Here is a 14,144-nt window from a genome sequence, read left to right on the forward strand (position 1 = left end):
CCACGCGTGTCCGTCGTGGAGCGGCTCGTGGCCTCCGCTCGTCGGGGGGCAGCGCAGGGCAAAGCGGGGCAGTGGGTGCAGGAGGGTCCCCCCCCATTGCCAGCTCCCAACCGAGCCCTGAGCTGCTGCTGTGACACAGCACGTGGCAGGGGGGGCTCGGGGAGCCTGCAGCCCTCATGGCGGTGCAGCACCTCTCAGCTCCTCTGAGCCCTGCACTGCCACGTTGCACCCACCGCAGGTGGCACCTCCAAAGCCAGGGCCTGGCAGGGTCTCTGTGTGCCCCCATATGGGGCAGGGACAAGCCCAGACCTGGCACAGAAGCGGGGTGCAAGCGCTGCCGGGCCATTGCATCAAGGGGCCCGTGCCACAGCTTGTCTGGTAATTAACCACGGCTGTGGCTGCACATTGACCGCGCTGGCTGCCAAGGCCGCTGCTGAAACCTCGGTGCCCCCAGGCAGCACGTGGTGCCGCACCAGGCGTGGGAGAGACAGGCGATGCCAGCACTGCTGGGTACAGCTACTGCAAAACTTTGGCCAAAGGTTTATCTGTACAAAGGGTTGGGGGTCCCCGGGCCGACAACGGGGTCTGTACAAATAAACAGGGCTCTGTACAGCTGCTCGTGGGGGTCTACCAGGGCCGACAGAATGGGGTGGGGGCTGCGTGGCGTGGGGTGGTGGCTTGGCCGCCTTGGGGCAGGTGGGCGGTGGAGGCTCCGGGACGCAGCTGCGGGCGGGGGGCGGCGGCGTGGGGGGGCCAACAGAGCACCCAGGCGGGCCCGGCACGGAAGCTCTCGGTGGGCTCTGAGGAGAGACGGCCGTGAGCACCGGGCCGGGCCGCGGCGGGTGGGGGCTGGTTGGGGGCCTCACCTGGTGCCGAGGGAGCAGCTGGAACCTCCGTCAGGAACCGCACGGTCATCTCCAGGATGTCCGCCTTCTCCAGCTTGAAGCAGCGGGAGCTCTATGAGGGGCGGTGGTGGGCAACGGGCACCGGGAAGGGGGGATGGACGGGGCGGGCTGAGGGAAGGCAGGGACGGGACGCAGGGCCGGGCCGCGGCACTCACAGCCTTGCAGACGAGCGGCAGGATGAGCGTTTTGAGCTGGTTGAGGCTCTCGTCGATGCGGACACGGCGGCGTTTCTCCAGGAGGGACTTGAGGAGAAGAGGCCGTGGGGGCGGCCCGGCATCACGGAGCTGGTTCTCGTGCAGACCGGAGCTCACCTTGCGCAGCTCGGCGGGGACATCGCGCTCCGGAACCGCCAACGCCTTTATGAGCCGCCGGGCCGCCCCGCCTCCGGGCCCCGTGCGGAAAGGAGAGCGGGGTGGTGGGGCAGGGACGGGCGGGTGGGCAGGTAAGGGGGCAGGGCGTGCAGGTAGGGGGGCAGGGCGTGCAGGTAGGGGGGCCGGCAGGGCAGAGGGGCGGGCGGAGGGTGGCCCGGCCCCGCCGCTGTCCGCCGTGCTGCCGCCGCCGCCGCTGTCCGCGGTGCTGACGGAGCGGGGCCGGGCGGGGCGGGGGGTCTCGGCCCTTTCCCGGTGAGCGCCGTCGGTCCCACCGGCTCCCGCCCCCGCTGCCGTTGCTGGGAGAAAGGAGCGCTGCAGAACGAGTGGGGACCGCCGGGAGCGGGGGCACAGCGGGGTCCTCACCCTGCGGACACCCCACGCCCCCCCCCGGGCAGTGACGGGCAGGTCCCGGTCCCGTTGACGCCTCTTTCCTTCAGCAGAAGCGCGGACCCGGACTCGTGACTCCCGTTACGCGCACTGAAAATCTGAAAGCAACTTTCTGGTCCCGAGGGCTTCAAACCGGGGCTGAAACGCACCTGCCGCAGGTGCTGCACCAAAGGCTGCTGAGGGGCACGGCGGCCGTTCCCGGTTCCCGCAGGCCGCCCGAATCCCGCAGCACCCCGCACAGAAGCGCGGAGCCCCGCAGCCCCGCTCAGGGCACTCGGAGCAGTTCAGCCTGTGCCATGTGTCTCCGTGGGTCTCATCCCAGGATGCCGCGAAGTCTCAGGGGTACCGGCGGCCCCCGAGCCCCGAGCGAGGCGGCTCTGCGCCAAGGGAACGGGCACGGGGCGGCGGGTGGTTCGCCGTACCCCGACGGCCGGGCTCCCGTAGGGGCAACGCGGCGCGGGGCGGCGTGGGCGGGGGTGGGGGGGCGGCGGGGCGGGCCGGACCCGGGGGAGGAGGAGGAGCCGGTGGGGCCGGGCCGAGGCTCCGCGGGAGCGCCGCGCAGTGCCAAGCGGCGGCCGGACGGCCCGGCGCGGCCGGTCCGGGGCCGGGGCCATGGCGCTGGAACGGGCGCTGCAGGCGGCGCGGCAGGGAGACGTGGAGGCGCTGCGGGGGCTGCGGGCGGCGGGGCTGCTCCGGCCGGGGCTGCGGGACGCGCTCGGAGCCTCTCCCGCTCATCACGCCGCCCGCGCCGGCCGCCTCGCCTGTCTCCGGTACCTGGCGGCCGAGGCCGCCCTCCGCGGCGACGCGCGGGCTCGCAACGGGGCCACGCCGGCCCACGACGCCGCCGCCACCGGCAACCTCGCCTGTCTCCAGTGGCTGCTCACGCAGGGGGGCTGCGGCGTGCAGGTGCGAGCGGCCGCGGGCCGGGGAGGGGGCGCGGGGCTCGACGGGGCGGGCTCGGAGGGAGCGCGGGACGGGCGGCGGGGCCGGGGGGGCGGGACGGCTGCCCCCGCCCCTGCGGCACCTCCGGCCCCGGGGAGGATCCCGGCGGGGCACCGGAGAGCCCGGAGGCGTTTCGACGCGGCCCGGAGACCGCCACGGTTCGCTGCGAAGCTCGGGCCAGAGCGGAGCCGCCCGCTCAGCTACCGCGGTCCCCAGCGGGGCAGAAGCCCGTGCCGAGGGGCAGCGGGGGTCCCCTGAGCCGCGGGGCAGAGCGGAGATCGGCGCCCCGAAGGGCGATCGCGGAGCCGGGGCTCCACAGTCGGGGTCCGGCGGGGGAAGCAGCGTTTCGGCCGCGTGGGTCCGCGTGAAGGGTCTGTCCACGGCGTCAAGGTCACGCACAGATTCTGCCGGGAGCGGACAGACACGCGCGGCCTCCGCGCTGCTCGACGGAGAACGGCCCGGACCCGTGCGGGGGTGGGAGCTGAGCTGCCTGAATGGCGCTCGGGACCGCAGATCCGCCACACGCGGGACGAAGCCACGCAGGCCCGCGAGGAGGGGACGGAGGCTGGGGTGGGTGTCCGGGCGCTGTGACCCGGGGGCACCGGCACCTTGTCGGGCTTATACAACCAGAGCGAGCCCCGGGGCAGATAAGCAGCTTGCCCCGGGCTGGCTGAGAGGGAACAACATGTGACGTGGAGGAGGAGGAGGGGTGGCAGAGGTGATTAAGCAGGAAGGAAGGACGGGTTCCGCACGGTTCGGCGCAGTCCTGGCCCGAGGCCAGCTCAGCTTCGTGCCCCGCGGAGCGAAGGGAGCAGCGGGGCCGGGGCAGCGCTGACCCCGCGGCAGAACAAGCGGGGCTTTGTGCGGCGCCGGGCTGGTAAAACGCTGCTGGGGCCCACGGGAACCTGGCACGTTTATGGCACCGCGATCCTCTGCCGTCCTTCCAGGCCCATCCTCTCGTACCCGCGGGGCTGCCCGTACCTCCACTCCTCCAGCTCGGCCCCCCGCCCCACGCGCTCTCCCTCGCTGGAGGTGCAGAACTGTCCCGGGTCCCAATGGCGTCTCCCCTCCCTCCCGCAGGACGCAGACAACTCCGGTGCCACTATCCTACATCTCGCAGCCCGATTCGGTCACCACGAGGTGATCGAGTGGCTCCTCCGCTTCGGAGGCAGCGACCCCACGGCAGCCACAGACACGGGAGCGCTGCCGGTCCACTACGCTGCGGCCAAAGGGGATTTCGCTTCCCTGCGACTTCTCTTAGGACACTGCCCAAGGTAACGGCCCCTGCTGCCCTCGGGGGGCTCGGGGCAGAGTCCAGAGCTCGGCAGTGCGGGGAGGATTCAAGCTTTGGGGGAGCGGGGCGCCCGCTGCCACCTCCCCCCACCTCGGCTGCTGGGCAGGGGCCAGCGCTGAGGGCCGGCCGCATCCATTCCCTGCTGCACAGCTCCAAGGGCAACGCGGCAGCGTTATCACCTGGGCGCACAGCTGCGCTTTATCACCCGCAGATTAAGAGCGAGGAGAAGCGCAACGAGCGCTGACAGAAATATTGCCCACGGAGCCGGGTTTGTTCCCAGCGCTCGTGGCACGGGGCGATAACACAGCCGCCTTTGTCCACCTCCATTATGTAAATGGATTTGGCTGCCCGAGGAGGAGAGGCGACCTTTCCCGCTGCCTCCAGGAGCGCAGGGCCGGACCCCACGGCTGCGCATCGCCACGGCCCCGCACGGTGCCCTCACCCCCCGGTGCAGCCCTTCCCGTGTGCCTGGGATGCAGCGCGGCACCCCGTGCTGAGCCGCCCCGGGCTCGCGATGCGATTACACGGCGCTAATCTCATTTCCCACGGTGGGCAGAGGGTCTATAAATAACAGGGGCCCTGGCTGGGGGGGCACAGGGACGTGCCTCCCTGCCACACCACGCTGGGCAGGCTCAGGGACACGAGAGACCTGCTCGAGCTGCCCCAGCTCCACTCTCACCTTCCCCATGTGCCCACAGAGCCCCCAGCAGCACTTCCCCACCTGCAGGCAGCTCCCCAAGTAAGGCTGCGCTGCCCTTTGTCTCCTGCACCATTGGGGGCACCTGTGCTGCCCCGTGCCCAGATAAGTTAACCCTTCCCACCCCAGGCCCTGTTCCCTCACAGCCCTGTGTCGTCTCCTGCAGAGCTCCCTTGGCAGCAACCCTTTCACACTGAGTTTCACGTTCCTGTTGGGGTTAATCTGCTGCCAGCTGCCTTCCCCTGCCGAGGTGGCCCCTGAATTATTTACTGCTCGCCCTGTGCCTCGGAGGAGGCTTTGTTACAGCTGTGAAATTCAATCCTGGGGTGCCGTGGGATCTGCACGTACATCGGGTGGGTGCGTGCCGGGCTCTGCAGCACCACTGGGGGGGGTTTGGGGTGTTCCCAGCACTGCCATGGGCAGCTTGTGACTCCCATCCTACTGCAGCTTGGCCACCCGCAGGTCCCCAGCAGCTGGTCCCAAAGCAGGCAGCAGCGCGGGGTCGTGGCCATCTGGCACAGCACTCCCTGGCTGCCAGCCGGCACTCACCAGAGTGGATTAACCTGCCCTGATAACAGGGAAATGGCAATTAAAGGTTGGGCACGTACCAAGTGCACCCACACCACATGGCTACAACCCTCCCCAGGGGCTCTGCCGACCCCCCAGGACTGTCCCCAGTGGGACAGAGCCCTGCAGCACGGCACAGCGTGGGGCCAGTGCCGGTTGGGACTGTCTCACGGTTACAGGGATCAATTATTAAGGGCCCACGATCTGTGTGATAACAGAGTGGAGTATTTGTTGCACTTCCTTTTTTAAATATTCAACAGCTTTTTGTGGAGCACTCAAAAAATCCAGCTTTCTGCACAGCAGGGATGCAGGATTTGGGATGCAGGGTGGGGAATGTGGGATGGGAGATTCAGGCCATGCAATGCCAAGTGCCGCCCAATGGGAAGGGGATGTGATGGCCAGCAGTGGGGCTGGGCAGTGCCATCATGCAGGTCCACCCTGCCCTGCTGGCTGCAGGTGCCTAAGCTGCTTACTTAAAAATACTGCTAGATTGCAGTGTCCAAAAACAGCCAAAGGAATGCGATTAGCCCGAGCTTATTGACTTAGTGACCTCCTGCAGCAGCCGCCGTGTCTGTGTGGGGCTGCGGGGTGGAGGGTCCCAGCAGCGGGCTCTGCTCTGCCTGCTCTGTGCCATGCATGTCCCCAGGCACATGACCTCGTGTCCCTGCACATCCACATGTCCCTTGTGTCCTACACATCCTCTGTGACTACGTGTCCTCATACAGATCCCCTGTGCCCCCATAACCGTGAATCCCACACCCCTGTGCTCTGCATCTGCATGACCCCATTGCCCCAGATGTCCTGGTGCCCTCTGAGGACAGCTCCATCAGAGGAGCTGCAGGCGCCCGGCACTGTGCTCTGCTTGCAGCACGCTCAGTGCCCAGACCAAGACCGGTGCCACCCCTCTGTACCTCGCCTGCCAGGAGGGCCACCTCGAGATCATCCAATACTTGGTGAAGGACTGCGGGGCCGACCCCCACGTACGCGCCAATGACGGCATGACCCCACTGCACGCTGCGGCCCAGATGGGCCACAACACCGTCATCGTCTGGCTGGTAAGTGCTGCCTGGGCACAGTGTGGTGGCACGGTGCAGCACGGCATGGCACGGCTCAGCATCCCTGTGCTCTGCAGATGAGCTTCACGACGGTGAGCCTGTCAGAGCGGGACGATGATGGAGCCACAGCCATGCACTTTGCTGCCAGCCGCGGCCACGCCAAGGTGCTGAGCTGGCTGCTGCTGCATGGAGGTGAGATCACGGCGGATGGATGGGGCGGCACACCACTGCACGACGCTGCTGAGAACGGCGAGCTGGAGGTGGGTGCCAGCAGTCAGGGGGGATGCAGGGGTAGGGGGCACTGCACCAGCCCTGTCTTGTGCCCCTTCTCCCAGTGCTGCCAGATCCTGGTGGTGAACGGCGCTGACCTCAGCATCCGCGACCAGGATGGCTACACAGCGGCCGACCTCGCCGACTACAACGGCCACGTTCACTGCGCCAAGTACCTGCGCACCGTGGAGAACATGGTATCGTGGCACACAAGGACGTGGGGCAGGGGCACAGGGGGTGTGGGGCTGTGTGGGGTCTGGGTGCGGCTGTCTGACCACTCACTGTGCTGCAGAGTGTGGAGCACCGCGTGCTGTCGCGAGACCCCTCAGCAGATGGGGAGTGCCGTCAGCCTGACTCGGGCATGTCATCGCCCAACACCACGGCATCGGCACCCCAGGCGCGCTTTGAGGTTGGCTCTCCTGCCAGCACCCTCTCCAACTATGACTCCTGCAACTCCAGCCAGTCCAGCACTGGGGAGAAGAGGGGTGGCCCCCACGCAGCCCCTGCAGCCCGTGAGTGCCTGGGGCAGGGCTCAGGGGGGACGTGGGCTGAGCTCTGCTGTGACACCCCCTCCCCCCTGCAGGGGTCCCTGAGCCAGCACTCACGGACATGCAGGCTTACATGGACATGCTGAACCCCGAGACGCGGCCACAGGGCAGAGGGTTGGCGAGCGAGGGCTCCCCACCGCCACCCCCCAGCTTCCCCCCACCGCCACCCCCTCCTGCCACCCGCCCTCCCCCCCCACCCCCAGCCTACCCTGCGCCCGCACCACCCGCTGCCCCCGACACCGCCGACATCTACGTGCGGGCCAAGAACAACCTGCGGCACGTGGAGAGCCAGGCACTGCGCAGAGAGGTACGGCCCCGTGCTCCTGACCTGGCAGCTCAGGGGGGATGGTGCCACGAATGGGCCGTGAGGGCCACTAACTGCAGGGGGGTATGGCAAGCAGAGGCCAACAGTGCCCCAGCATTGCCGTGGCAGCGGGTGGCTGTGATGCCCTGGCTGTGCCAGCTTGGCGTGCCACACCGTGTGGGTGGCATGTGCCGAGCCCACGTGGCGCCGGCGGTGCCACCGACGCAGCGTCCCTGGGCGAGCTGGGCGTGGGCGGCTGTGCGGAAGCGTGGGGTGCAGGCAGCAGCTGTAACCTGAGTGCCCGGCTCCGGTGTCACCCGCGCCGCAGGTGTCGGGTGGCATTGCTGGTGCTGCCAGGAGCTGAGAGGGCTCAGCGGGACGTACAGGTAAGAGGGGCGCAACCGCCCGGGGCGGGGGGGTGCAGGGTGCAGGGGGCTTGGGGTCCTCAGGCCATGGGCAGCAGCGCCTGGCTGGGGGCAGGGGCCTGGAGCATGGCCACAGGGTCCTGGTGCACAGTGCTGGGCAGTGCTGGGCTCTGGGGCGGGTGGGATGGGGGCTCGGTACCATGGTGTGCACCAGCTCTGCTCTGGGCTCAGCTCCCCATCGTGCTCCCCACAGGATTCATTAGAGGAACTGGGGCTAATGAGCAACCCTACCCAGGACAAATAACTGGGGCTACTCATGGGGTGTGGGTGAGCCCAGGCACAGCTGGTGCCGGGTGCATGAGTGCTGCTTGATCCCACAGCACCAACCCTTGCACCCTCCCATGGGGCTGGGGCCATGGCTGCCGGAGCCAGAGCCAGGCTTGGCTCAGTGCCCGGTGGAGCAGGAAGCACCGAGCTGGCACTTGTTGACTTAGTGGAGGCTGCAGGCTGTACGGAGCAGCTGGGCTTGCCATGCAAATGCCTCGGGTGGAGGTGGCATGCAGGGAAATGCAAATAGTGGGGCCCTGAGAGTGGGGTGTGGGATGCAGGGCGCAGTGGGATCCCTCACCCAGCAGCGGATGCAGTGCTGTGTCACGCAGCATGACCTGCAAAGCCCCAGAGGTATGCAAAGGGGTGAGCCGAGGCCGCGCTACTGCGGGTCTTATAGCCTTAATGGTGACATTGACTGCCAGGTTTGCAGCGGGGCTCCGGGCCATGGGGATAAGCTCCAGCTCCTGGCTAATCCGCGGGGCCAGGACATGGCACTCCCATTCCCAGGGGGTTATCCCAGGGGAAGCTCAGCTGGGCTCCTGGGCATGGGGTCACGGTGCCAGGCACCAGCGAGGCCCTCCACCAGCCCATGGCACACGCGTGGCCTCAGCCCCATGGCTGTGCCAAGGCCTTGCCCTGCGCACCCGCTCAGCTGCGCTCCCATTGCAGCTGGTGTCACGCGAGGGCAGCCCCGAGGGCCTGCGCCGGGCCGACTCCACGCGGCGGTCGCGGAACTTCAGCAAGCAGCCGAGCACAGGTGACTACTACAAGCACCTGGGGCCCAGCGCGGCAGAGCTGCCCGGCCCACGCAGGATGGCACACAGCGAGGAGGTGAGCGCAGCCCCGGTGCTGCGTGCCTTGCAGTGCCCCGACCCCCTGTGACCCCTGCCCGCATTGTTCCAGAGCTCCGTGCTGCCCGCGGACACCATGCACAATGGGGGCCCGGCAGACAGCAAGCCCGGCACTGAGCTGCCACCTCCACCGCCACCTCCGCCACTGCCCGATGCCGCCTGCCCACCACCCCCACCGCCTCCGCCACCCGCCGGGCCCCGCCGCTCCTCCTCCTCCACGGGAAGTAAGTCGGGGCTCTGGGCACCGCGCTGCCGGGCACGTGGCTCTGCCTCCTGGCCGCCCTCGCGCTTCTCTTTGCGCCATGGTGCGCTCCACGTGGCGCGGCTCCTGACGGTCTCTCTGTCCTTCTCTCCTCCGGTGTCGGCGCGGGGGCTCCCACGCCTGCCCGCCCCCACTTGCTCTCACTGCTGGCTGCTTCTCTTCTCTCTTGTCTTGTGGTGGCCAAATCCTTCCTCTGCTACACGCGCTGTGCTGCCTGTCTTCTTCTCCCCCTAGAAGGAAAGGCTTTGAGACAGATGAAGAGTAAGTACCGCAGCTTGCTGCTCTGTGCCAGCAGCAACGCACCAAGATGGGGCACCCTGGCATCGCATGTGCTGCTATCAGTGCTCTTACGTGATGCTGGGGGCACATGGTGCTGGGGTCACACAGCCTCTCCCAGCACCGATGGCCACCAGGGCGAGCTCCCTGCAGCCCAGCACGGAGCAGCTAAAGTGTCCCAGGCCACAAGGCTGACGTGCCGCCTGGTGCGAAGCAGGGCCCTGTGCTGACACAGCTCTGGGGCAGGCATGGAGCGTGGGGCCGGCAGGGCTGGCAGAGCCCCGTGCCCCCTGCGGCCCCCGCGGCCCTGCGCACAGAAAGTCTTTGTTTGCGCTCAGCCGGCCGGCATTACCTCGCCACGTGAGCGCACCGGCCGCTCCCCCGCCGCTGATTGCAGCGTTGGTTGGCAGCAGCTCAGCGCCTGCTTTATTAGCGCCGGCTCCCGGGGTTGGGGGGCTCAGTGGAGCTGGATGGCATTGAGAGCACCCGGCTGTGCCTGCGGCACCAACGGGCATCCAGGCCCCGGCACGGCACAGCCAAGCGGGCGAGCGCGGGGCGGCAGGGAAGGGGCTCTGCCTTGGTGTGGCACCATGGGCCGTTAGGGACGCACGCATGGCTGGCACAGACGGTGGGTGCTTGTGGGGCACGGTGCTGGCCCCAGGCTGCTGGGGCACTGCGGGGGGCTGCAGGGTAGCACAGGGCTGTGCTGCCGTGCCTGGGCTGCTGCCGGCAGCCTTACTGTCCGTGTGGTCTCAGCGCTGCAGCGTGGTGCCAGGGGGCTGTGGTCAGTGCTGTGGGTGTGGGTGCTCCAGAGAGTTGGGTGCAGAGTGATGGTCTGATGGGCTCCTACAGCCTTCTGTCCCCCACAGCCTGCACAGCCAGGGGCAGAGGCTGGCAGCAGCAAAGCCCTCACTCCCCCTGCCTTCCTCCACCAGGCACCAAGTCGTTCAACATGATGTCCCCCACTGGCGACAACTCGGAGCTCCTGGCTGAAATCAAGGCTGGGAAGAGCCTGAAGCCGACGCCGCAGAGCAAAGGTTTCACCACCGTCTTCTCCGGCAGTGGCCAGGCAGGGGCCAATGTAGGTGGCAGGGGGCAGAGGGATGTGTTGTGGGTCGGGTGGGGGCACAGCAAGTACCCACTTTCCTCCTCCCCTCCACAGGCTGACTCGCCAGCATCCTCCCCATCACCCACCAGGACCCCCACCCCACCAGCCACCCCTGAGGCCGGGGGGCCACCGCGCTGTGTGGCGGGGGGCTCGCCAGAGCCAGTGCTTAATGGGAGCTCGCCAGTGCCAGGGCCAGGGGCTGTGGCCCCCCCAGATGTGGAGGCTCTGGTGCCAAGCCACGATGAGCAGGGCCGGCCCATCCCCGAGTGGAAGCGGCAGGTGATGGTGCGCAAACTGCAGCTCCGCATGCAGGAGGAAGAGGAGCAGCGGCGCAAGGTAGGGGGGGCCTTGCTGTGGGGTCCCATGAGCTGTGTGCAGTGAGAGCAGCCCAGGATCTGGCTCGTGGACATGGCGCGGAACCGCATCGCTCTGGCTCCCTGCCATGCTGGGATGATCCCAGCCCCACCGCATGCAGGGGATGGCCTCGCCGTGCATGCCATGGGTGCCATGCACCCTGCCTGGCAGCAAACCCATTCCGGAGCACTCATCCCGTGTGGTTATTGGTGGTGCGTGGTCCTGGCTCCCTGCTGGACCCTGGTACTGGGGGGTTGGCGTGTGCAGGGCTGCGGGGTGCATCCTCAGGAGCTGTTCTGCCCTTTTTCCTGCCCTAGCTGGAGCCTGGGAGCGTCTCGTCCTCCCCGTGCTGGCACTACTCCGCTGCCCATGGGGGCATTCTGGGACCCTTTGGGCAGCTCATGACGGAGGAGGACATTCTCCGCATTGAGAGGCAAATCGAAAACCTACAGGTGATGCATAAGGTGCAGACAGTGGAGACAGAGCTGGAGCAGCTGGAGGAGGAGCTGCAGCAGCTCCTGCCGCTCTCGGCCGCTCTGGCCCCCGAGCGCTTTTCCCTCGACCCCCGGCGCCTGCAGGGCCGTGCTGAGGACCTGCCTGCCTGGTGCAGCAAGACTTCTGCACTGCTGAGGAGCATGGCCATGCTGCTGGCTGCGCTGGGGGGCCGTGAGAGCCCTGGAGCAGGGGGAGCAGTGAGCAGCGCCGTGCCGCAGCAGTCCCCCCCTGCTGCTGCCAGCACCCAGCAGGATGCCCGGCACGAGATCCTGCGCTGTGGTGTCTCGGTGCGTAGCCTGAAGGCCAACTATGAGGGGCTGGTGGGAGCCCCCGTGCCCCGCGCCAGGGTCACCAAGAGGAAGCGATCTTTGCCTGCTGGAGCACTGATGGACAGCTGCACCCGTGAGCCTGTCCTGGAGGAGGACTACGGGGATGAGGATGTGGATGGCATGCTGCGACGGAGCCGCCCGGTGCAGACGGAGCTGAGCTGCCTGCAGGAACGCATTGATGCGCACAAGGAGCGCGCTGTCTCCCTCTTCATGGAGCACTGGAAGAAATGGGCGCTGGTGGAGGCACCGGGCTCACGTACCCATGGGGACGAGCGGCTGCGGCGGCTCTGGAAGCAGCGTCAGGCAGTGGCGAGGCTGCTGGCACGCTGGAGGAGCGTGGCCCACCGTGTGCCAGGGCGGCAGATCCAGCGGCTGAGCCGTGCCGATGTGCTCTACTGGCCCGAGCACTTCTTGCCCCATGTGCGAGGCTCACCCATGCCCTACGACAGCCTCTCGCTTGACCTCTTCATGCTGGGCTACTTCCAGCTGCTGGAGATGAACCTCAGCCCTGAGGAGCGGCGATTCCGGCACCTGCTGTGCTATGAGATGTTCGACCGCCTGAGCACCCACAGCTGGGAGTGCATCCGACGCTTCCACCGCGTCGCACTGGAGCGGATCGAGGCTGGTCAGCGCTGCTGGCTCGATGGCTTTGAGGATCTCAAGCAGGAGTTCTTTGGGGACAGCCCCTCCAGCACAGCGGCAGCAGTGGGATCGAGCCCCGCGCCCCCCTGCCCAGCAGCCACAGCCTGGGGCACGCAGGAGCCAGCCCAGCTGGTCTCGGAGCTGGGAGAGTTCAGCGATGAAGACATCTGCCGCTACATCGACCGCAGCTTCTCCTTCTGGAAGGAGAAGGAGGCAGAGATGTTCGATATCTGAGCCGGGCAGGGCCATGGTGGAGGCGTGGGGCTGCTGAGCACAGAGCTGGGTGTGCAGCTGGGTGCAGGCAGCAGTGCGACCAGTGCATGGCATGGCTCAGCTGCCCTGCTGCTCTCATAGTGGCAGGGCTGCTGGTCGGCTCTGAGGACCGTGGGGTTTGGCCTTGTGCCGTGATGTCCCAGGTGCCCAGACCTCTCGAGGGTCTCGTGGCTGGCTGTGTGTTGAGGTTGCTGTGTGCCGATTGCTGTGTCTGTGTGTTGTGCTCGGGGCGCTGCTCCCCTTTGGTGTGATGTTTGCAGTGCCAGGGCAGTGTGGGCCCCCACGTGTCTGTGCAATAAAGCTGTGTGTGCTGCGAAGGGCTCAGCGCTCTGCACGCTCCTTGGTCACGCGTGCTCCCTGCGCCGGGGTAACATGGAGAGCAAAGGGGACCGGGACAGCAGGACCCACCTGGTGCTGTGCCACAGAGCTGCATCCCACCAGTGCCACGCCATATTGTGCCATGCTGCCTCCGTGCCGTGCTTCCTGTAGCTGTGCGCCCGGGGGTGATGTCTGTGGGAGGGCTGCTGCCCAGGAGCCAGCACACCCCAGCTTCCCTTGTGGAGCCCAGCTGTGCTCCTGGGGCTGGCCATAACGTACCTGTTTGTTGCAGGAGAAGGAGGAGGAGGCACGCCTGGCCAGCATGCCGGCCTGGAGGAGGGACATCCTGCGCAAGAAGCTGGAGGAGGAGAGGTGAGCAGGGCAGGCGGGGGCTGTTTGTGCCGGCCAGCCGCCCCCAGCCCCACATTAACGGCATCTCATCCCTTTGCCTTTGCAGGGAGCAGAAGCGGTGAGTGCCACGCGTCCCCTCTCCTGGTGGGTGGGTGGGTGGGTGTGCTTGGGGGGCTCGGTGACCCGCAGCGCCCTGTCCCCTCTGCTGCCAAACAGGAAAGAGCAAGAGAAGCAGAAGCGAGAGGAGGAGGAGAAGGAGAAGGAGCAGTCAGAAAAGCTAAGGACTCTTGGGTACGATGAGACAAAGCTGGCGCCCTGGCAGAGGCAGATCATCCTCAAGAAAGGGGACATAGCGAAGCACTAGCCCCGTTCCCTGCAGCAGCGTCACCCCCACGCGCTGCTCCCGGCTCTTTGTGGTGGGAGGAGGCTCCGCTCCGTGCCCGGTGCCCACCGGGACGCACCCAGCGCCCTCCTCCTGCCGCCAACGGCCCCCGGTGCTCCCACCTCCCCCGCCCCGCAGGAGCGCCCGCTGCCACCTCCCATGTCCTCGTAGCCCCATCTCGCTGCCCCGCCTGCTGCCCCCAGCGCTGCCCCTCACAGAGCGGGGTCTCGGAGCCGCACGGGGGCTGCTGTGCAATCGCTGCACGCCGTGTGCTCCCCGCGCTCCTCTCCTCCCTCCTCCGGAGCCGCTAGAGGGAGGCTCCCGGCCCACGTCTGACCCAGACCCTCCGCGTTTCGGCGATTAAAACAATAAATCCCCTCCTGCAGTGCCCCGCGCCTTCCTGGGGCTGCCTGCAGTGCCCCCCCTGCCCTCCTCCTGCCGTGCCTGAGTGCCATCCCCCATGGCGCT

At 67.7% G+C, this 14,144-nt stretch overlaps 2 protein-coding genes across 12 annotated transcripts; one reads left to right on the top strand and one right to left on the bottom strand.

Annotated features, from left to right (window-relative positions):
• Positions 1–514: 514 nt before the first annotated feature.
• Positions 515–2,277, bottom strand: HES2 (hes family bHLH transcription factor 2). The gene is made up of 6 exons (XM_085509905.1): positions 2,010–2,277; positions 1,797–1,927; positions 1,217–1,738; positions 1,061–1,147; positions 867–957; positions 515–800 (listed from the first exon to the last, which is right to left on the bottom strand). The coding sequence occupies exons 1-6, from the start codon at positions 2,275–2,277 to the stop codon at positions 628–630; spliced, it is 1,272 nt and encodes a 423-aa protein (XP_085366031.1). The 3' UTR covers positions 515–627.
• Positions 2,185–14,054, top strand: ESPN (espin). Of its 11 annotated transcripts, XM_015882503.3 has the most exons (15): positions 2,191–2,569; positions 3,686–3,879; positions 6,032–6,218; positions 6,296–6,478; positions 6,554–6,685; positions 6,781–7,000; positions 7,072–7,343; positions 8,705–8,866; positions 8,939–9,110; positions 9,383–9,409; positions 10,360–10,505; positions 10,587–10,868; positions 13,236–13,315; positions 13,401–13,412; positions 13,511–14,054. In XM_015882503.3, exons 1-15 carry the CDS (start codon positions 2,276–2,278, stop codon positions 13,656–13,658), a joined length of 2,511 nt encoding a protein of 836 aa, XP_015737989.1. In that variant the 5' UTR covers positions 2,191–2,275; the 3' UTR covers positions 13,659–14,054. The 11 variants fall into 11 exon arrangements, with proteins under 11 accessions (XP_085365362.1, XP_085365358.1, XP_015737986.1 ...); XM_085509232.1 differs by lacking the exons at positions 13,401–13,412; positions 13,511–14,054 and adding an exon at positions 11,204–12,635 and having other exon boundaries at positions 2,186–2,569; XM_015882504.3 differs by lacking the exon at positions 9,383–9,409 and having other exon boundaries at positions 2,193–2,569.
• The last annotated feature ends 90 nt before the right edge of the window (positions 14,055–14,144 follow it).

The sequence above is a fragment of the Coturnix japonica genome, chromosome 9 (assembly GCF_054131305.1).
Source record: "Coturnix japonica strain WE chromosome 9, WE-NBRP24, whole genome shotgun sequence".
Taxonomy (NCBI): domain Eukaryota; kingdom Metazoa; phylum Chordata; class Aves; order Galliformes; family Phasianidae; genus Coturnix; species Coturnix japonica.

Coding starts and splice junctions, on each gene's coding strand:
- ESPN (XM_085509232.1), top strand. CDS start 2,276: ATGGCGCTGGAACGGGCGCTGCAGGCGGCGCGGCAGGGAGACGTGGAG. Junction 2,570..3,685: donor AGGGGGGCTGCGGCGTGCAG/GTGCGAGCGGCC, acceptor TCCCTCCCGCAG/GACGCAGACAACTCCGGTGC. Junction 6,479..6,553: donor CTGAGAACGGCGAGCTGGAG/GTGGGTGCCAGC, acceptor CCCTTCTCCCAG/TGCTGCCAGATCCTGGTGGT.
- HES2 (XM_085509905.1), bottom strand. CDS start 2,277: ATGGCCCCGGCCCCGGACCGGCCGCGCCGGGCCGTCCGGCCGCCGCTT. Junction 1,148..1,216: donor TCCCCGCCGAGCTGCGCAAG/GTGAGCTCCGGT, acceptor CTTCTCCTCAAG/TCCCTCCTGGAGAAACGCCG. Junction 801..866: donor AGCTGCTCCCTCGGCACCAG/GTGAGGCCCCCA, acceptor GTCTCTCCTCAG/AGCCCACCGAGAGCTTCCGT.